The 22,831-nt window shown below is 36.0% G+C and overlaps 1 protein-coding gene across 8 annotated transcripts in view; it reads left to right on the top strand.

The window, feature by feature from the left end:
* The window catches only part of WDFY3 (WD repeat and FYVE domain containing 3), a 275,767-nt gene that overhangs the window by 158,829 nt on the left and 94,107 nt on the right, over positions 1-22,831 (top strand). For all 8 annotated transcript variants that reach the window (XM_036906343.2, XM_036906345.2, XM_036906342.2 and 5 more), the window contains 12 exons: positions 2,577-2,754; positions 3,527-3,741; positions 4,925-5,037; positions 7,075-7,306; positions 8,516-8,616; positions 8,760-8,978; positions 13,166-13,347; positions 15,021-15,252; positions 16,592-16,752; positions 18,916-19,027; positions 20,727-20,917; positions 22,015-22,167. In XM_036906343.2, the coding sequence (XP_036762238.2) occupies positions 2,577-2,754; positions 3,527-3,741; positions 4,925-5,037; positions 7,075-7,306; positions 8,516-8,616; positions 8,760-8,978; positions 13,166-13,347; positions 15,021-15,252; positions 16,592-16,752; positions 18,916-19,027; positions 20,727-20,917; positions 22,015-22,167 (2,089 nt within the window). The remainder of the gene's footprint in view (positions 1-2,576; positions 2,755-3,526; positions 3,742-4,924; positions 5,038-7,074; positions 7,307-8,515; positions 8,617-8,759; positions 8,979-13,165; positions 13,348-15,020; positions 15,253-16,591; positions 16,753-18,915; positions 19,028-20,726; positions 20,918-22,014; positions 22,168-22,831) is intronic.

The following is a 22,831-nucleotide window of genomic DNA, read 5'->3' as shown; positions in this document are numbered from 1 at the left end:
GTTGTATTAGTTTTTATGGCTTGTGGTGTATTCAGATACTGGGGAAGTTCAGAGCTTGTGATACTTGTGAAATCCCAGAGATTCTTAACTATTTTAAGAATTGGAGAAAAAAATTAGGAAACTTCATATTTGGAAAACTAAAATTAATAAACCCTTTTCAGTATTATTCACGACTACTAGAACAGAATTAAAAGCCATACAATATTCAATCAGAGTTTGAGAAAGTGAAAATAGAGTAATAACCAAGACTCTCTAGAGTGTCTGCAATGGAGAAAAGGGTGGAAAGTACTAGTTACCCTTCAGACATGGTGTCCATTACTTAGTCTTGCCTATACACACTTGATGATAATTAAGGCAAAGGAAATTCAGAATTTAAATATTTAAATATATGTACCAACAGAGGTAGATAAGTCTTTATATTTCAAGTAGCAATTGCTGTAAGTTTTAAAAGTAACTGTAACAAAATTCATTGAATTTTGAAATGTCACTTTTATACTGTCTTTGCAAATGTTTAGGTCTTGCTTGGGAATTATCCATTTAATAAGCTTACCATGATTTTTAAATTGAAAAAGTGGTAATACATGTCTGTGTTGATACCTAAGTCACTTAGTAAGAATTGTTGTTATATGATGCCTGTTAAGTAGACCTAATTTTAGTTAATAATCATGATTTAGATTCCTATAGTGTCTGCAATATTTTCCTAGTTTGAGGATGAATGTAATTCCTGTATCAGAATATTGTTTTCTTAAGATCAAAACCTTTACTACTGTAATAGCTATGTATTAGTAAACAGTTTGGCTGCCAAAGACATAAAGTCCTTGTATATCCATAATTTAATTTCAAATCTATATTAAATCAGCCAACTCAAATAATTTGGAAGGCCTATAACTAAATATATAACTATAATCTATTTTTTTCTCAAATTTGGGCTTTTCTTGTCTGTAATGAAAACAATTTTTACAAAATGTTTTAATGGTTACAGATTCCTGTTATAGAGGAATTAACAAATCTTTTTTCTAGGTAGAATATTTTAAAGGAATATTTAAAAGTATATTTTAAAGAATAATTTAAAAATATTTTTTAAAATAACTGAAATATTTAATTTAAAATATTTTAAAGATAAAGGGAGCAATGTAGAAAGAGGAAACTATTGGTAATAAGCATTTAGAAATCTACCTTTGTTTAGAAATGAAATCTTTCTAAACAAAAACAGCAAAAAAATAAAAATGAGTGAAAAAATGAAATGAGTGGGTGAAAAGATATGCTGACTTTAAATAAACTAGGAGAGTCCGTGTCCTTTTTTATAAAGGAAACTGAGTACTTTCCTAGAATCTCTTAAAAAGAGAATGATATGTTTTTTTTTAAACATGCAGTGCCAATTCTTTGCCACTAAATCAATGACTTAAAGCATCTGTTTCCCAAGCTGCTCTTGTGCCAGAGAGCTGAAACTGCACTGCTCTTGGAGACAGAGCTCCACCTTAGACAAATCAATCTGGAACTGATTCATCAGAACAAAGAGCTCCCATAGGCTGAAGCCACAAGCATCTGTTTCCTGGTGCTGAGATACAAAATGTGCAAAACTCATGAATTGTAGAAGAAGAATATGAAATAGAGAGTGGGGGTCATTGATGAGAAGAAATGTATGTTCAGGACATGTCTAGGCTTTCTAACTCAAAGAAACTTACTGTGTAAAACATGCTTTCTAAGTTTTTAAAAATTGCGATGAATATTTTCAGTGGTAGGGAGGATAATGCAAAAGGAAATGAATGTAGTTCCAAGAAGCTAAAGGAAAACTCCTTGATGCTTAATATATTTATTGTCAGGTAGCCAAGATTCTGAGCCAACCCTGACTCAGTTGACCCCATTATAAAGTAGGCCACTTTGATCTTGTTAGTCTTGATTATTTTACCTATGGTTTAAGGAAAGGTTAAAAAAAAAAACAGGTAGTTTCAAAATAAAAATCTCTTGAGGGATTTTACTTATGCTCTCATCACCTGTTAGAATTATCACCTTTCCTAGAGTTTTAACTATGCCTTCACCTACTCTGACATCTTCCAGTATGTACGGTGCCATTTTCCCCCAGCTTTATTGAGCTATAATTGAATACAGCACTCTGTAAGTTTAAGGTGTGTAGCACAATGACTTATATATCTTGCAAAATGATTACCACAGTAAGTTTCACTAGCATCCATCATCTCATACAGATACAAGGGGAAGAAAAATGTTTTTATCCTCACTATGAGAACTTTTAGGATCTACTCTTTTAGCAACTTTCAGATATACTATAGTGCAGTGTTAGCAGTAGTCATTATGTGCCATTCTTCAGTGAAACAATCCAAATAGGAAATGGTGAAGACATATAAAAACCCAGAAGAATTGATAGTTAAATTGTCTGTATGTGACATTAATAATTGGTAATACATTGCTTTTTTTATCTCCTACCTTAAAGTGTTTTGTAATGTAAATATGAATTACAAGGCTTTTTTGCTTATCGTGAATAAAGGTAACAGAAGATGAAGAAAATGTACAGAAAATATGGTTAGAATTAAATACCAAATTATCCTTCTTTTTTATAGGCATGCATATCATTCTGTTTCAACTCCTCCCAGTTACCCTCCTAAAAATGCTACTGACCTGAAACTGCACGTGGCAACTTCCTCTTTCCCGAGTTCAGATGCCGTCGTCATCCACCCTGGAGCCATGCTCGCTATGTTGGACCTCCTGGCCTCTGTTGGGTCAGTGACACAGCCAGAAGTAAGCGTGGACGTTAGTTCTTCCCTATCTATAAGGAGTGGACTGGCCTGTGTGTGGCTGCATGATCAGGGGAGCGGGCCCAGGAAGATGGAAAGGGTGATGTGTCAGTACTTAAGTAGGTAAAGGAAAGAAAGCAGATTTTTCTGTTTGAGTCCTAACTTTCTTCATGAATGGTAGATATGTATGTTTTAGAATACAGTTCATTTGTTACAAATGCAACCAAGACATCTGGTGCTAAAATCTGTTTCTCTGGAAATCCAGCTCAGCAGTGGGAATTGTTAATAAATAGTACAAAAAGAAAAATGACTGAAGATATCACTTGGAGGCTATTTATCTGTTTTGACTGAATAGCAATTGAGTTTGGGTGAATTGGAGTTGTGGTGACTTATTTTGTTCAAGTGTTGTCCAGCCTTTAATGCCTAAAATGTCACAAATGTCAACAGCAGGCCTTCCTTTAAACTGGTTACTGACCCACCATGAATAAGTCTCCACCCACTATTTCTACAAAAATAGTAATACCATTAGTTACATAGTCTTGTTATAAGACTTGAAAGAGAATGGAGTGCAGCTGGTTAAGCCTGTAGTAAAATAAGAATAGGGAGAGCTTACCGAGCCCTGTTCTGGAGTTGTTGCATCACCCTCAGCCAGCTGCCTGGATGTAGCACAAAGCATGGAGAGACCTATTTATTTAAAGATGTGCTACATGGGGAGAGAATTATCACCTATCTTACTAAGAATGCCCTGGTAGCATATATTTCTTTGTTAATTCTAGCATGCTTTGGACCTTCAACTTGCTGTGGCAAACATTTTACAATCCCTGGTACACACAGAAAGAAACCAGCAGGTCATGTGTGAAGCGGGGCTTCATGCCCGGCTGCTACAGCGGTGTAGTGCTGCGCTGGCCGATGAGGACCACTCTCTGCACCCACCCCTCCAGCGGATGTTTGAGCGATTAGCCTCTCAGGCTCTGGAGCCCATGGTACTCAGGTCAGTACATTCTCCTTTTCACATACAAATAAGCCACAATTAGTAATGGTAGTTCCCAGAGTCTTAATTTCAAGAGTTCTTATTTTCATAGATGTATATTCAGGTATCTATAGGCAAAAAACAAAACACACCAAAATAATAGACAAAATGCTTAAAAAACAGATAAATCTCGTTAGTAAACAAAGGATGTTTCTGTACATTGGTCATTTCTTCCACTTGAATCTAGTGAACTCTTCACTTATCTTTAAAAATAAAGTCAAATTTTTATGATTTGCATCTACTTTATATTTAAGAACTCTTCATATATAAGGATTCTTTGAAGAAATAATTATTTAAATTTTTTATTTTTAAATAGCTATTCAGAGAAAGTTGTAAAGATAGGTCTGAGAGGTTCTGTGAGCCTTTCCTAAGTCCCCTCCAGTGGTCACATCTTAAGTAACTATAGTAATAACATCAAAACGAAGAAACTGACATTGGTACAATACCTGCTATAGTCCCTGTTCTGTTACTTATCCACTTATCCTAGATATATGTAACCACTGCACAATTGGGGTGTTGCAAAGACCTCCCTAGTGCTTCATCCATTCCTCTAATCTCCACCATCCTAGCCCCTCAAAACTTCTAATCTGTTTTTCATCTCCATAATTTTGTCACTATGAGAATGTTATATGAATGAAATCATACATAATGACCTTTTGAGATAGGCTTTTTTTAACTTACAATGCCTTTGAGATGCATCCAAATTGTTATGTGTCAATAGTTTATTTTTTTGCTGAGTATTATTCCTTAGAATGGGTATACCTTCTATAGTGTCACTATCCAAGAAATACATACTTAAATAACCTTTCTTAATGCAAGTGAAGTAGCACACTCAGTTTTAGGAATGAAACAACATTTTGAAAAATATCCAAACATTTGATAATGTAAGTCATCTTGTCCCTCCTTACAAAAAATACAGTCATTTGCCTTGTCACTTTCAGAATATAAGCAGCTCTCTTTATAATTTTTTTCTGCTGTTAAAGTACTCCTTTTTTATAAAAATTTTTGGAACTTTCTTAAAAATCGTTGGACTTTATTTGTGATTTATGTTTTTTAACTGTCTCCAAACTAATGGTGGGTTAAGAAAAACCCACATAGTAATGTTTCTCACTCAAGGAATAACTTTGCCTTTTCTCTTCTTTAGGGAATTTTTGCGTTTGGCAAGTCCATTAAATTGTGGTGCCTGGGACAAAAAATTGTTAAAACAATATAGGGTCCACAAACCAAGTTCACTGAGTTATGAGCCAGAGATGAGAAGTAAGTAACTTCAAAGGTCATTCAAAGATGACCTTTGAAGTTCCTGTTTTTGGTTTATTTTATAAATGAAAATCATCTGGGGGATGAATATTATTTTAAGAAGTTTGATTATTAGAGTAAAAGAAGGCTTTGTTGTTGTGTGTTGTTACTTAAATGGAGAAATACAAAATGTGGTTGGTTGACTGAAGAAGGGGACAAATGGGGCCAGGGAATGAATCATTGATGTAATTAAGCAATCTGGAAGAGATGAGAATTAGGTGCATAATTGCTGCTAATTAGGCAGTTTCTGCTAAGGGAGACACAGAATTTAAAATACTGAGAAAAGTAGTTGAGCTACATCTAAGAGTATAGTATGGATAGGGAAAGAAGTGAAGCCAAGCAGCTAGTGATAGGCTGGGATAAAAGAGATTTATCACTGGACTGGAAAATAATGACTAGGCCAAAAAGGAAATGGAGTGAGAGGAAAGGAATGAGAGAACTGGAGGGTTTGGGGGAAGCTGGTCGGGTGGATAAGTGATGACAATCAAAATCGGAGCAGTGAAAAGAGCAAAGAAAAAGTCCATGCCCCAGACTGTAGCTCTGGAGTGAAGTAGCAGCAGAGCTCGTTGGAGGAAAGGCAATCAGAGAACTTAGAAGTGAGGTGTTTTTGGTGTGCATGTGGGCCTTGACATCCCAGCACATTGGCAAGAATTAGTGCAGAGTCCGTAGGGAAGGAGGCTTCTCAGTAGAGAGCTCAGGTGCACGGGAATCACTTGCACTGGATTTCCAGCCATTGTTAATCCTGTTCTTTGATTCATTTTTTTACTTTACAATTCATTCTATATCATTGCTAGCCATAGAGATAAGGCATTTGTTTTGACGGATTGATGTGACCATTACTAATGCAGCAGGAAAGAATAAACTTAGAAAAGTAGACTGGCTGCTCCGAAAGGATGCAGTGATCATTGAGTTCAACCCCTTGTTTTTTCAGGTGAGAATCAGGGATTAGACAACCTCCTACCATTATTTCAATCTTAATTTTTCTTCCTGCAGATTATTATCAGTGACTATTGAATACTGTATTTTGGAAACTTTTAAGATCTCTTTAGCCCCAACACAGTTATATTGAAAAACAGAAGTATTGCAGGTTTTCATGTCGATTAATGTATGTCATGTCAAATAATGTAGATGTGTAATTTTGTTGTTTTTTTTTGTACTTTACATAGTTCTTAGAATTGAATTGTGATTTTCTTTGCAAATAGTAGAAATAAAAGTAGTTCCTTTCTCTAAAAGAATATTGAAATATTTTTTATGGTGGCCTGAATGCTTAGCACATTTAAGAGGGCAATAGTTACATTTATGTAGTTTATCTTGAGAGGGAATATTTTCTCCACTTGTAATTATTCCTGAAAAGTAGAAGTTTATTAAAAATTTTTCTTTTAATTCTTGAAATGATTACTATTTATATGCATATAGGTATTTTTAAATTTAAGCACTTTTGTTATCACATTTAATTTTAATAGTTACAATGGAAGAACTAAAAATGGGGGAAGATGGGAGAGACAAGTTTCTGCTATTTATGATATTTTTTATGAGAAAGATGACCTGTTTCTTTCCATTATAATGCTTCTAGGATATTTTACTTCCTTCTCAAAGAGAAATAATAAAAATATTGTGATAGAAAAGTCTGGTTTTATAAACATTTAATACTTCAAACATCATTCAGTGCATCAAAAATATGTTCATTATACATGTAATTTATAATAAAACTACACTGTAGCAATCCCTTAGATAATAGTTACTGGTAATTTTTATTATTTCTACTCTGTATTTCCTGTACTTTTGCCATGTGTTTATTACTTTAGTAATAACTAAAAAAGGAAACACATGCTATTTAAGTTTAAAAATTACTGTAAAGTACATTAAAACTGGATAATAGCTTTGGTGTTTAAAATTATTGTATTTTCAAACTGAAGAGTGGTATTTCAAAAAAAGTCAGCTTTGTAACGTAGAAATCAACATGAGATTTTTCTCAAGAGATTTTCTTTGACTTAACAGGTAGTATGATCACATCTGTGGAAGGTCTGGGTTCTGATAATGTTTTCAGTTTGCATGAAGATAACCATTACCGGATAAGCAAGAGCCTGGTAAAATCTGCAGAAGGAAGTACTGTACCTTTGACCAGGGTAAAGTGTCTGGTCTCCATGACAACCCCACATGACATCAGACTTCATGGGTCATCAGTTACTCCAGCTTTTGTTGAATTTGACACATCCCTTGAAGGGTTTGGGTAAGGAATTTTCAAGGTAGCAAAGCCTTATTATTTTATGCCTCATGCTTGCCTTTGACAAATAGATCTTTGCTTTTAAATCTACTTGATTAAAGTATACTATAATACTATATATTTTCAATTGATGAGTTCTTTGAGCCTGTTATTTTAAGATTTTTAGATTAAATTATTTTAAATTATTTATTGTACTAAATAAATTGATGTAGTAAAGGAGTCAGCAGTCTGAGACTCATGGCCCAGATCTGTTTTTGAAAATTTTGTTTTATGTTCCGTAAATAAAGTTTTACTGTAATAGAGCCACACTCATTTATGTATGTCTTGTCTCTGGCAGCTTTCGTAGTAGAGTGGCAGAGTTGAGTTGTGGAGACTATCTGGTTTGCAATATGTAAAATACTTATGGTCTGGCACTTTCCAGAAAATGCTTGCCAACCCCTGATTCAGTGTAGTAAATTTATAGATAATATGCAAGTGGAAGTTAGATTAAAAACTCTTTAACTGGGTTTTATCATCTTCTTTCCCTCTAAGTACCTAGCTTAGTATCTTATAGATTATAAATATCCAGTGACTATCAATTTCAAGTGGCAGAAAAGGCTCTAGTAGCAGAAGCAACAAAGAATATATATAGTGTTTTTAGAGTCCTTCAGCCTTGAAATAGACACAGATGCCAATAGAACAGATCTCTGTCTATACTGGTTGTTTGTGGGATTCTTATACATTGACCTAAAACTACAAATTCTATTTTAAGAACATTTTTGTGGGTTCTTCCCAAACAGTGGATTAAAACATATTTGGGAATAGGCAAAATTAATCAGACAGTGGTAACAGGAGAGTGACTCCCTGGAAAAGGGACACAAGGGAATTTTTCTGTGGTTATGAAATTATTCCAATGTCTTAAACAAGAGTTATATACATTGATGCAGTTTTACTGTATGTAAATTATACTTAGTAAATTACAATTTAATAAGGTATATAAATATACTTGTAAATTGTAATTTAAATGAAAAATGATGCTATCAGAAATTTTTAATGTATATCTTTTGCTACTCACTCATAATTAAAAGAAGGGAGGGATTTTGTTAGGCAACCAGTATTCCATGATCTCCTGTCTCTAGTTACCCTTGAAAAATGGCAGTTCATTTCACTGTAGTGAGGGCATAATGAGTCGGAAACAGTTGGTCTCTAATATGTATGTCATCTTTTCTTTAATAGCTGCCTCTTCTTGCCCAGTTTGGCCCCTCATAACGCCCCTACAAACAATGCCGTAACAACAGGTCTCACTGATTGTGCTGTGATCAGTGGCATTGGTTCCGGTAATTATTACTTTCTTTGCTTATGAGGTTGTTTTTTTAGTAGATTATATATATTTCTTAGAGTTCATTGCTTTTTTAGCTGCTTTTTAAAATGTGAATAAAAATTGGCACAAACTCTTCCATTGTTATTTTTCTATTCTTAGGTGAAAGGTTCTTCCCTCCTCCATCTGGCTTAAGCTATTCTAGCTGGTTTTGTATTGAACATTTTAGTTCTCCCCCAAATAACCACCCCGTCAGACTTCTTACTGTTGTGCGCCGAGCAAATTCCTCTGAGCAGCATTACGTGTGCCTTGCCATAGTTCTGTCAGCAAAAGACCGATCTCTGATTGTTTCCACCAAAGAGGAACTACTCCAAAACTATGGTCAGTGTCTTCTTTTGCTTCTTGTGATTTATTAAAAGTATTAAACTTCATTTGAATATTCATGTTTAAGATCCAGCTAGTAATTGTTTTCCATTTTAAATTACAGGGTAGAACAGGTTATGTGAAATCTTGAATATTGTTTCCCAGTGAATTTTAAGGCACTTGCAAAAGAGACTTAGATAGAAAACAGTGGAAAGAGCTCCTAAAATAAGGATTCATCTCTACTTGCCAAGAAATAACAGCTTTTGCTAGGAAAGCAGATTGCTTGTTTGATATATTTTAGTAAGGATTTTCATTGGCTGTGAATTCTGCTTAACTAATAAATATTCATTGAGCACCTGCCTACCATATGTGCCACTCTGTGCTAGACACAATAACATTTTAATTACTTTATCCATCACTTACCTTCAAGACTTAATACATACTCTTTAACAATTCTAATTCCCTCCAACATGTCATAATGTTACATTGCTATACGATAGAACTTCAAACTCAAAACATTGAGGATCTTCCTTAATGGTGTAAATTACATAAAATATAAATTTCAACTAACTGAATTTTATCTGCTCTGAATATAAGCATTTATATATAAATATACATCTTTTCTTTTATCATCTTCTAATTTTGTCTTAACTACCATATATTGCTTCACATGTGGTTGGTATTCACATAATAATTAAATATGAATACTAGCTCCCCAATTAGATTTTAGGGCTTCTCAGTGTTCCTCATCATGTAGCACAAAATTAGGCATCAATACAGTAATTGCTGTAAAATTCTTGTTAGGATACTTTATTTGCCTCTTTTGTGTTATTTGTTCCCATTGATATTTTTCTCCGAATTAAAACTGTCTCTAGTCTTGCAGTTAAGGATATCTACTCTCTTGTTCTTTCACTATTTCTCTGACTTCTTTTTTGCAGTTTCCTTCAACAACTTTCTCTTCCATCTTTCCCCTAAAATCAGCACCCTGCAAGGATAGTCTTCAATCTTTGCACTTAACCTGCTCTTCATGAGAAAAAAAAACCATCTGTTTCTGTTCGCTTTATGTCTTTTTGTCTCAGGGATTCTGAAATTAAAATTTTTGTGTGTTCCAGGCTTTGTCCTCATATTTCCAACTGCATATTAGACATCTTCATATGAATAGTCTACTGTAAACATCTCTGTAATGTTTCTTATTTACAAAACCTGCATCTCCTGTTGTCCTGTCTTGGTAAATGACACTCCCTACTGCCATTTAGCCCAGCTAGAAACCCTAAGTCAACCTTAAAAATACCCTTCCTTCCACTAAGTCTTAATGTATTCTGCCCCCTTAATATTCTTTGGATCTTCCCTTTCTCCCTACACCTCTGATCATAGGCCCTGTTTAATATTCTTTATCATTTATCTGGACTTCATAGATTTTAATTCTTTGTTTTTGTCTACCATGCTGGAACTGTAAGCTCCTACACCCAGTGTTATTTGTAATCTAGGTAGTCATGTCCCCTAAAACAGTTCCTAGCACATATTAGGCTCACAAATATTTAAAAATATAAACGAATGAGTGAGAAGAAAAATAAAGGGAAAAATATATAGATGGCTTAAAAGGGAAGAAGTGAGAAAAGTAAATAATAATGGAAAATTTGGAAAGAGTATAGAATTTATTGGAAAAGTTAAGGAATGGATCTAGGGGTATTTCAATGAACTATGAAAATATTTTCTAATTATCATTTTGACTGAATGTAATTTGCAAGAGTACTGTAGCCCATATATCACCAGAAGTTACAGTAACATACATGAGTACTGTAAATAACATTAATACTGTAAGATTCCATCCTTTGAACAGCTGTAGCTGGTTAAGATGCCTAGCTAATTAAAAGTCCTCAGAAACCAGTTGGCTCACCACAATATCCTGACACATACCACTGAATGGTAGACATGACTTAAGTGTAAGCCTGAGTCAGAGTAAGAGACTCAGAAAATTTTTACAAGTAGTATCTTCTACAGTCCTTGAGAAGTTTCAGTATATTAATCAGGGAAAGGAGGTGGGGGGAGTTCCTAGTTTCACCCATGCCTTTTATCTTGTCTTTAATATTCCTTGATTCATTACACCAGACCTTGCAAAGTTGTTTGACACTACTTTGTGCCTAGTTACTCAATTCTGTTTCTACATTAGGTCATCTGTGGATAAGATTCTGCCTTTGTAGTAGTCTTAACTCATCAATACTGTATATTCTTAATTGTCATTTTAAAATATAATTTTGGCATTTCAGTATATGCAGATAATTTTCAGATTCCCAAAATTGAAATTAATAGTATATTTGTAGTTCTACGTATAGTTTAAACTTTTAACTTGTGGTATATTCACTTGTAAGAGTTTGTACTGTAAAATGGTGGATTTGCTTTAAGGGACATGGTTATAGATTAGCTTGGTTTTTTTTTTTTTTGGGCGGAGGGGAAGGAATGAGTTTTTTTTTTAGATAATTATTTTTTATTGAAGGGTAGTTGACACACAGTATTACATTACATTAGTTTCAGGTGTACAACACAGTGATTCAACATTTATATACATGATAATTCTAAGTACCAGCTATCACCATACCAAGTTGTTACAATATTTTGACTATATTCCTTATGCTATCTATACATTACATCCCGGTTGCTTATTTATTTTACAATTGGAAGTGTGTACTTTTTCTTGGTTGTTGTTAGGGCATCTCTCATATTTATTGATCAAATGGTTGTTAACAACAATAAAATTCTGTATAGGGGAGTCAATGCTCAATGCACAATCATTAATCCACCCCAAGCCTAATTTTCGTCAGTCTCCAATCTTCTGAGGCATAACGAACAAGTTCTTACATGGAGAACAAATTCTTACATAGTGAATAAGTTACATGGTGAACAGTACAAGGGCAGTCATCACAGAAACTTTTGGTTTTGCTCATGCATTATGAACTATAAACAGTCAGTTCAAATATGAATACACATTTGATTTTTATACTTGATTTATATGTGGATACCACATTTCTCTCTTTATTATTTTTAATAAGATGCTGAAGTGGTAGGTAGATACAACATAAAGGTAGAAAACATAGTTTAGTGTTGTAAGAGAGCAAATGTAGATGATCAGGTGTGTGCCTGTAGACTATGTGTTAATCCAAGCTAGACAAGGGCAATAAAACATCCACATATGCAGAAGATTTCTCTCAGAACAGGGGGGGTGAGGTTCTAAGCCTCACCTCTGTTGATCCCCAATTTCTCACCTGATGACCCCCCTGCGACTGTGCCTGTCTTAGGTTGTTCCTCCCTTGAGGAATCTTACCCATCTCTGGCTAACCAGTCATCTTCCGGGGCCATACAGGGAAATGTTAAGTTGGTAAGTGAGAGAGAAGCCTTATTGTTTGAAATGGTTAGCTTTTTATTTCTTTGCATATATATGCCCTGTGGCTTCTATGCCCAGAGGAATGAGTTTTAACATACAGATTTTCACTGCTATCCCACCCCTTCTTGAATACTTAGAAAAGGTAATTTTTAATTAGCCTAACATTAAGATTAAATTAATATAAACCCATTGTTTCCTAGCATGATCTGTCAGCCTACTGGGTAGCAAAGAGAAGCCAGATTGTAGTCAGGAAGTGATTGCAGAATGTTAGAAAACATTCTGGTGAAGCAGGAAACTTAGATCAACAAATACTGCTCCATTCCATAAATCACCTCTTTACCTCCAGCTATTGTCAAGCAGAGGGTCAGGGCAGTAAAACCACAGACTAAGAACAGTTCATTAGCCACTTGTATCATTGAGCAGAGCATAGAGCAAGAATAAAGTTAATTTTTTTTGCTTCTTTTTCTAACCAATGCTATAATCAAATGCGTGTTCTAGAATTTGAACAGACCTTTATAAACAGACCATGACAGGTAATAATAATCAATTCTACTCCTTTTGTTGTCTATTTTAACTTTATTATCTGTTTTATTTTAGTTCTTATTTTATTAGCCATTATAACTTCATTTTGATTATAACTGTATAATATCTGGAGCAGAAGAAAGCAAAATATCTTCCAGTTTGTACTTATCACCCCAGGTAGTTATTGAAAAACAGGGTGTTTTCATTTACATTATCATGTTATTTTAACATAAAGTCAAGGTCTAGATATGAATGGTTGTTAGAATGAGGATGATGTTGAGTTTTTTTGCCCTCTTTATTTTAGTTGATGATTTTAGTGAAGAATCCTCTTTTTATGAAATTCTCCCATGCTGTGCTCGCTTTCGATGTGGAGAACTTATAGTTGAGGGCCAGTGGCATCATCTGGTTCTGGTGATGAGCAAAGGCATGCTGAAAAACAGTACTGCGGCCCTCTATATTGATGGACAGCTTGTCAGCACTGTGAAGGTAAACACGCTTGTGCTCGCAGATCTCAGCTGCTTTACAGGGTAGTTTAGGGCTGGGTGTGTTTATGTCTGTGTGTGTGTGTTTGCAGGGATTTTTAAAAGTTACTCTCGTTAGTTTGAATTAACATTTCGTACCCATTAGACCAATCCATTAGAGTCACGTGGCTGACTAACTCCTGTCACCTCACTGGAGAATCAGCACTCTGCCACATAGTTGCACCAGTTGAGGAATGCCTAAATAAATGATGAACATGCTATTTTGTCACTTCATTGTTATTACTGTATGCAGTCCAGTAGATTCTGGACTTTAGATCTGCATTGTTTTTATTTGTCTTTGTTTTCTGATGACCCTGATCAGCCCCTCATAAGTAGTGGTCCCTTACTGTGTGTTGATGGAATGAGTGCCTACATTTACTCTAGGCAGCTACTACACAGTAGTCAGAAGAGAGGCAAGGAAGTTGAAGTAACCAGTAAAGAATTGGGAGTTCCTTTTTGAATCAGGGTGAATGCTGCTAGTTACTTTCTGCTGAACTCAGAATCTTCAAATTCTTTAACCCCTAAAATGTGGTACGCATTTTTATAGTGATAGTGTTCAGAAGCAACAAAGGCAAAGTTTGTCTTTTTGTGTGAATTAAAGTGGAAAAAGCAGTGAAGTCAACATCTTCCTTGAGTGCATAACGCTGTTATTGTGTCATTATGTTTCAATGTGATAAACCCTAGTTGCAGTCTGTGCAGACAGTAATTTATTTTTCTTATGTATACATGATTGCATTTGAAATAGGTTTGTAGATTCCCCAGTAGGTTGTCCCTTTACTGTTTTTAGTATTATTGAAAATATAAATGTCCTCGGCTTCTAGATTCGAGACATGGGAGATTCTTTCTTGATATATTTACATTGTCATCATCACTGTGCCTGTGAACTTTTGGTCTTCACACTCATACTATTAACATCATCAGGATCTGTTCTTCAATACATGGATTAATAGATGTGATCTGGAGCCAAGATGTGTAATGACCAGACAATCGATGGAAGTGTCCTCCATTCCACCAAGTGATGAAAGCTCCCTATACCACAAGAACTACTTGATTTCCTTCTCTCTTATACTCTTTATATTTTTAAGCACCTTGTCAGTAAACAGTAGTGTAATCTCAAATCTGGGAATGTATTTTACATTGAGATTGAAATATGTGTACTTATTATAATGTATAATAGACTATTCATTTTTCTAATTTTTTATAGCACTTTACCAATTATACAACACTTTTCATGAATAATTTTATTTAACACACTCACACTGAAGGTAACATATCTAATTTCAGACTACTTAAATCCCATAATTGGAAAGCTGTCTTTTTATATCAACCCCCAAAAAAGTTTCATCAAAACGTGATTAATTTGATTTGCAAACCAACCAGACAATAACAGTATCCTTATGTTTGAATGTGGACCCTTCTAGAATTAGGAAGGATATCTGTACTAGAGAGTTGCATAACAAATTTCCGACTTCCAGAATCCTGGTCTGCCCTTAAGTTTTTCAGCCCAATTGCTTTTGCACATTCGTAAAGTTGTATGACCTTGTTGGGATAATGAAAATACAACCAGTGGTTATTTCCCTGGGGAAAGTGTTTTTTCTTTTGTCATATTTCACACATTTTCTTTCATTTTCTTTACAGCTTCATTATGTTCACAGTACTCCTGGGGGGTCTGGTTCTGCAAATCCCCCAGTGGTTAGCACAGTCTATGCGTACATTGGTACTCCACCTGCCCAACGCCAAATTGCTTCATTGGTTTGGCGCCTGGGACCCACACATTTTCTGGAAGAAGTTTTACCTCCTTCAAATGTTACTACCATTTATGAACTAGGACCAAATTATGTTGGGAGCTTTCAGGCTGTATGTATGCCATGTGAGTAACTTATTTTTTGTTCTTAAAATTTTATAAATCTCAACTGCAGTGTAGATGCATGAGTAAGTGTATGTGTGTGTATAAGGTTACACATTGTTTATCTTAATAAAAGGACTTTCTCCTCACCTTTTCTTTAGCATATTATTTATCCATTGCTTCTATTCAAAATGCTCTCTTCTGCTGATCATACTGTACTTTTTTGACTTTTGTCTTCATGCTTGATCACTGATTTTCCAGTTTCTCTTACTGGATCCAAGATGTAGGTGTATACTCTCTATAAGTCTAACCTCAACCTTCTCTTTCTTTAATTTTTTGTATTACATGAAGCAGTTTCAAGTGTGTATCTACTCTGGTCAAAGGAAGGGAGGACAAATCCACAAAACACACACATAATCTTAAGGATAGACCAGTTAACATCAGTTTTCCTCTTTCCCTTACTCCTACAGTCCACTGCTTGTTATCCTCCCTCCCAAAAGGAACTAAGAAACAAAGGAACTGATGTTAAGCTATGATTCCTTTCTAGCGTTCTTTCCCATGATGTCTCCATTCCCTGGTTCTCATTCTTTCCAAGTTCTCAGAGGAGTTACCGTGACTGTATTGTCAGTGGTGAAATCCTGTGGCTCAGTAATTCGCCTCTCACTCAAGTTCTTGGTTTTGATAGTGTCTAATAAAAGCTACCACTTGCAGAGCACTGTAATATGTTCCAAGTAACTTAATATGCATGAAGGCCTTAGCTGTTCTGAGCCATTCACATGTATTTATTCATCTCCTCGAAGCACTAGACCTTAGGTACTATTGTTATCATCCCCATTTTGTGGATGAGGAAACTGAGGCACAGAGATTCATAGGTCACACATCTTCAGGTGGTAAAGCAGAGATTGAAATGTAAGCCATCTAGCTCCAAAACATGTGTTCTTAACTACCCTGCTGTGTTGTTTGGAGGAACATAGAGAGGCATATGTGAGGGTCTCACAAGCGAGGACACAGAGTGCCGCCGGTCTCATTCCACTCACTGTCATTCTTTTTCCTTTGAACTTGAGGGAAGTGTGTGATTTGTTTGATAACAGTTAAAACTCTTTCCTTTTATGCTACATGGTAAGCATATTTTAAGAGTAAAACTTGGAATTTAAAGTTCTATGACTAGATGACTTCTATTTCTAATTAAAGAAATAAATGAAGAGCTGAAAATGAAATAAGATAGTTTTTAAATTCAGCTCCCTTGTTCCTCTTTAGTAGATTTTGAAGTCTACCGATTTAAAATGTTACTAAGAATAAAACATTTGTGTTAGGAAAAGGAGAAATACTGATGATTTTGAGAAGGATTATTCATTTTTTGAAGGTAAGGATGCAAAATCCGAAGGTGTCATCCCATCTCCTGTGTCATTAGTACCAGAGGAAAAGGTGTCATTTGGCCTCTATACTCTCTCTGTGTCTTCCCTGACAGTGGCAAGAATTCGGAAAGTTTACAACAAATTGGACAGCAAAGCCATTGCTAAGCAGGTAAGCAGAATGATTTCCTGGTAAGTTGTGGCCGATTCTCACTGGAAAGATGCTTCAGTTTCATCGTGGGTACCACCCAAGTCTGAGTAGTAGCTGATAGCATTGCCTCTCATGTATTGTCTATATTTACTTTCTTTGGCTTTGCATTTAAGCCAAAATATATTTAAATATTTAGCTTAATTTGGAAAAACTTCCTTCTTAGTGCATGGCTTATATTCTTATATTTTCATTGGCAATTAAGAAATCAAACTTCAGAAACTAAAAACAATTGCTGTTTTTAAGGCTATAACTTAACTTTTTTTATGGATCACCTACTATGTGTCAGGTGCCATTTTGTATAGGACATAACAGTGGATAAAGAAAAAATTCCTGCCTTTACAGTTCTTACATTCTAGTAGAAGAAATAGAAAATAATAACTAAGAACCTAAATTATCCACATTTTGGAAGGTGAAGAGTGCTATGCAGAAAAATCAAATGGAGGGGGAAAGAGACAGGCTTGTAGATTTAAGTAGGAAGATGAGGGAAGACTTCACTAAGAAGTGAAATTTGAGCATGCTTGAAAGAGATGAGGCAGCAGGTCATGAGACTGTGGAGAATGGGATGTACCTGTCAGGGGAGGGGGTTGTATTCCAGAAATACAAGCCCTGAGGAAAGTGCATGCCTGTGAGAGACGCAGGTGTGGATAAAGCAAAATGACAGGAGGCCTGGGTGGAGAGAGGAACTTACAGAGGTAATGGGGACTGCATTGTTCAGACTTATAAGAAGTTGTAAAAGCACTGGCTTTAACTGAGTGAGATGAGAAGCACTACAGGATTCCAGACATAGGAGTGGAATGTGGCTTATTTTTTAACCAGGATCACTATGACTTCTGAGAATAAATTGAAGGGACACAAAAGGTAGAAGCAGGGAAACCAGTTTTGAGGCCAGTGCAATAATTCATAGGAGAAATGATGGTGGTCAGAGTGGGGTACTCCAGATAGCAGTGGCCGTGCTAGGAAGTGATCAGATTTGAGGTATAGTTGCAGATCATGCTAACAGTTTTTGGTGATTGGATGTAAAATGTGAGAAAGAAAGTAGTCAAGGATAACTCTTAAGGTTTTTTGCTCTAACAACTGGGAAAATGGAGTTACTTTTTCTCATCTGAAGAAAACTACAGGAAGAGTAGTTTGGGGAGGGAATATTGAGAAATATGTTTCGGAAAAGTTTGAGAAGCATATTAGAGATCTTTGCCATTGGAAATAGGAATCTGGATCCAGGTAAGAGGTTTGAATGTTACGGATATTCAGAGGTAGTGTTTCAAGCCATGAGACTAGATGCATGAGACTAGTGCAGATGTAGCTAGCGAAGAGGTTTACAGACTGAGACCTGGGATGTCCCGGGGTCGTGGAGTTGGAGAGATGAAGAACCAGCACAGAAGACTGTGAAGTAGCAGCCAGCAAGAAAGGAGAAAAGCTAGGAGAGTTCTGGGGTTGCCGAAATCCGTGATTCACTGGGGCAAATGTGCCAGAACAGTCAAGAAAGATTAGGACTAAGAACTGAGGACTTTGGGTTCAGCAAGGTGGAAGTCATCAAGGGGCTTGACGAGTTGTTTTGGCTGATTAGAGGCAAAGCCTGAGGGACGGAAATCAAAAGAGACTGGAAGAAAGGATTTGGGAATAGTAAGTGTTGATGACTCTTGGGCAGAGGTTTGTCTGTAAATACTTAAACCATCTTCCAAGGAATATAAACTATACATAAATGTAGTTCTACGGGGAACAAAAGAAAGTCTTATGCTAGTATTTGCTTTGAAAGCACATTGAATGTGTGCACAAAATCTAACATTCCTTTTATGTACTCACGTTTTGTCTGTAAACTCTTGGATACATCTGTGTGATGTTTACTTGGATATAGACCTAAGCAAATACATGTTCACTGATGAGAGACACTGTGAGGCAGTGAGTCATGAGAACCTTATAACTGACAGAATTTTAACTTCTTTCTATTAGTTTCCACACCTTTGGAAGTATTTATACATTAAAAAACATGAATGCTCATGTCTTTTAATGTTCTGGTAAAGGGAGAGAGAGAAGACATGTCACTAATCCAATCTTGTTCTTTCTTTACCAATCAAAATGTTCAGACTGTTCTTCTATAGTTACATTTTTTCCTTTCCTGTTCTTCAGTTAGGCATTTCCTCCCATGAGAATGCCACTCCTGTGAAGGTGATCCACAATTCAGCAGGGCACCTGAGTGGACCTGCCCGGACAGTTGGGGCTACCTTGATTGGGTACTTGGGTGAGTCGCATTGTCTCTGTTGTTCCAAACTTCTTTACTTGCCTTCAGTTCTGCAATCACTTTCCTCACAGGAGGGGTGGTATTTACGTTGTTACTTTATAGTGCTGACCTGTAACGTTCTCTCAATATTTAGAGATTAATGTAACAATCTCAAACTCCAGTCTACTTTAAAAATTACAACCTTTTATAAAATCCCATTAACTTTTTCCCTCTTTTAACTGATGAGCACTGACTACATACTTGTGTATAATTTCACACTCCCTTAAGGGACAGACATACAGACTTAGAAATACTGATGATTGTTTTGTGATCATGTGCAGCAGTGGTGGGTCTCATGAGTGCCTCTGTTACTTGGAGATGAGCTAGCAAGAAGGGCTCCTGAGTATAAGCACTGGGGCTCCACAGTAGTAAGTTAGAGCTGGTGGGCGATCTGCAGATCCTTCTGCCTGGGTTCTGCTTAAAAAGACTTGATTTTTTTGGCTAAGTAGAATCTGAGACATAAATCGGGTCATTCAAAATTCATGAGCAGTGATTATGTATTTTAATGAGCAAGTCAGTACTGTAATATTGGTTCCTGTTTAGAGTAACAAAAGTGTTGTGCCTGTCAGAATCCTGCATGTTTATCAATCCTTGGCAATCTTTATTGTCTCGGTGATGTACACATAACTTTATCTTCTTTTTTGACCACAGTGCATTGATAGAAGTGTCCTTTGTGCTCAAGTACATGGTAGATTTTCTTTATTCAGTTCAACAAATATTTGCTGAGCATTTCTCTGTGTCCTTCCCAGTAGCCCTGGGAGAGTAGGAAGAGCAGTGGATGAGGCATTCAGAGAGTAGGTTCTAGCCCCTGTTCTGTCATTGTGTGGCTTTATGCCAGCCTTTGGAATGCTGTGGACTTCAGTTTGCTCATCTATAAGCTAGTAATACTGGCCCTCATTACCTTAGAAGGTAGTTTTCAAAATCCAGTGCCATAATATATGAAAGTATAATAAATGCTGCAAAGCACATAGAAAGTAATCCATATTAGTTTTATTTTTAAAAAGCTCAAATCTTGCTGAGTAGACAGACATTCAAACAATGTCTTTTTTAAAAAATAAGGTTAAGAAATAAATGTGAATTTTTAAAAATTTTATTGACACATTAGTTCCAGTACTGTGTTTCCACATAATTATGCTTTTCTGGGGTTACTGATGACCTATTACTCAGATCACATAATTAGGAGGAGCTTTGAGTGATGGTCGGTAGTGTGCTCTGCTTGGCTTCTGCATGGGGAATCCTTCATCCTCGCCGGGATGGCTTCTCCGCCCCACTCCCCAGTTCACGGGGTTAAAATGCTTTTGCTTTCCCCCATTTTATTCCCGACGTTACCTAGGAAAGCATTCTCACTCACTTGGGAAATGCCTCCCCACAACCTCTGCAAGTTGGCCAAAGCCACGCAGTGGGAGCCTTTGTGCTTGTTCTCAGACCAGCTCTTGCCTACTCTCTCCTTATTCCCAGCTCTTCTCTAAGAGTGTGTGCGTTAGCATTTAGGACCTTCTTCCAAATTCTGCCTTGAGTTTCTTTATAGAATTTTATTTTTAGGATAGTAGTTTGTTTTTTGTTAAGTGTAGCTTACAATTAAATAAATACTTAATGATTTTTTCAGTTCTTATTTACATGGGGAATTCATTTTAAATATCTTTCACTGTCTTTTAATCAGGAGTAAGAACATTTGTCCCCAAGCCTGTTGCCACTACTTTGCAGTACATTGGTGGTGCTGCAGCCATCCTGGGCCTGGTGGCCATGGCCTCTGATGTGGAAGGGCTGTATGCAGCGGTCAAGGCCCTGGTTTGTGTGGTCAGGAGTAACCCATTAGCCAGCAAAGAAATGGAAAGAATTAAGGGCTACCAGGTTTGTAAGCATAAAACTTTATTTTGCATAAAAAACCCTTCCAATTTTCATTATTATTCATACCTTTTCACACTCTGGAAGAATTGTGTTGTCCAAGAAAACTTAGAAAGTCAGTAGCTTTTAATAAAACTCACATACTTCAGATGAGATGATTAGTTGTTTTTTTTATTTTGATTCATCCTTTTTCTCCTATCTCATCAAATCTCACTTAATAAACCTTTGAATTAGGGTTCATTATTTCCATGTAGCTTTGATGTATTTGAATATATTTTTAGAACAACTCTTTGTTAGTTGGAGTTACTTTTCTTTATGGAAGTAGGAGTGAAAATGAAATATGGTCATATAACCACCTGCTGTAGATACTGCCACCAAATCGGTAGTAACTCTCCACGGTTTCCTTGTCTCTTCCCTCTACACCCAGTCATCTTGTACCCTGGTAGGGGATCTGAGAGCCACTATATAATGTGATTGGCATTGCTATTCCTGAAAACTCGTGGGATAAAAAATATGCAGTGTTCATGTATCTACAATCTCTACTAGGTTTAGACAGAAAGTTATTTACTAGAAGAGAAACAACCATTAAACAGTTTACTGTTTTTAGTATGTTTAACCACACTACTTTGGTAGACGTTTTGTTTTGCAAAACTTAAAAAATTTTTATTGCAGCATTGTTTATCATGAAAAAATAGAAATGACTTAAATGTCCCAACAGAGTGTAAGTAAGTAATAATAGTTTAACCATCCCATAGACTATCATTCAACCTTTTAAAATTGTAATTATGAAGACTGTTGCAAAAGAAAAAATCCATTTGATAAAATGTTAGGTAGAGAAAAACAGTAGATAATTGTAAACACATGATGGCAACAATTTAAGTATTTATATGTAAATTGAAAGGGCTTATGTAAAAGTGGATATTTTAGTAATAAAGTGATGGGGTTGCCCTGCTTTCCTCTAATGCTATATTGCCATAATAAAAATATAGAAATCAGTTTAGGAATCTCAGGAATTGCTCTCCATAGGGTTCTTCAGTATGTATATCTCTATCTGCAGATAGAGAATGATTGACCAACAGGCATTTGGTTTTGCTCTTCTTTAGTTGCTGGCAATGCTGCTTAAGAAGAAACGCTCCCTTCTTAACAGCCACATTCTCCATCTGACTTTTTCCTTGGTGGGAACCGTTGATAGTGGACATGAGACCTCCATTATTCCAAATTCAACTGCGTTCCAGGATCTACTTTGTGATTTTGAAGTATGTATATAAACACTGACTGGTAATGTATGATCAGTTCATCCATTTCTTACTCTGTATATTGATGGAGTTAACTCTTAAATAATTTTATTTCTAAGTTCTGCCATTTTATTATGCTTGTGTTAGTGTCATTAGTAAAATACAAAAAGTAGGGTAATGAATGGGTTCCTTCTCCCCAGGGATACAGGATTTTACGAAGAGCATAGAAGTGACATGGTGCAGTGCATAGACCAGACGACAGTTCACTGGCTGCTGCCTCTGGCACTACCTGAGGCAAACATTGTTGTCAAATCTGATAGAAATTTTTTCTCAATAAATAGGGGCTAGACCTGAAATTTTGGTTAATAGGTGCTACACAGTAAAATACCATTCATTTCACCAAAATAAGATTTCCTTACTCTGGCCTTACTACCATAAGAGCTTCCACTCTGTCTTCTCAAGGCACCACTTAATCCCATGTGTCCATGTATCCTCTCCCCATTTAAACTCCTTGTTCACAGCACTTTGCATACCTGTCACTATATACTTCAACCCACAGCCCCCCACTAAACATACACACACACACACACACACACACACTTATCTCCGCCTGTGAGACTCAGGCTCTGTCTGTGCAGAGATCAGTTCTGTCTTCCTCCCCTTTGTGTCTGTGCTGTCCCGAATG

This window comes from Manis pentadactyla, chromosome 5, assembly GCF_030020395.1.
Source record: "Manis pentadactyla isolate mManPen7 chromosome 5, mManPen7.hap1, whole genome shotgun sequence".
NCBI classification, from domain to species: Eukaryota; Metazoa; Chordata; class Mammalia; order Pholidota; family Manidae; genus Manis; species Manis pentadactyla.
Note: the sequence above shows the minus strand (reverse complement) of the source record. Positions and strands in the feature narration are given on the sequence as shown.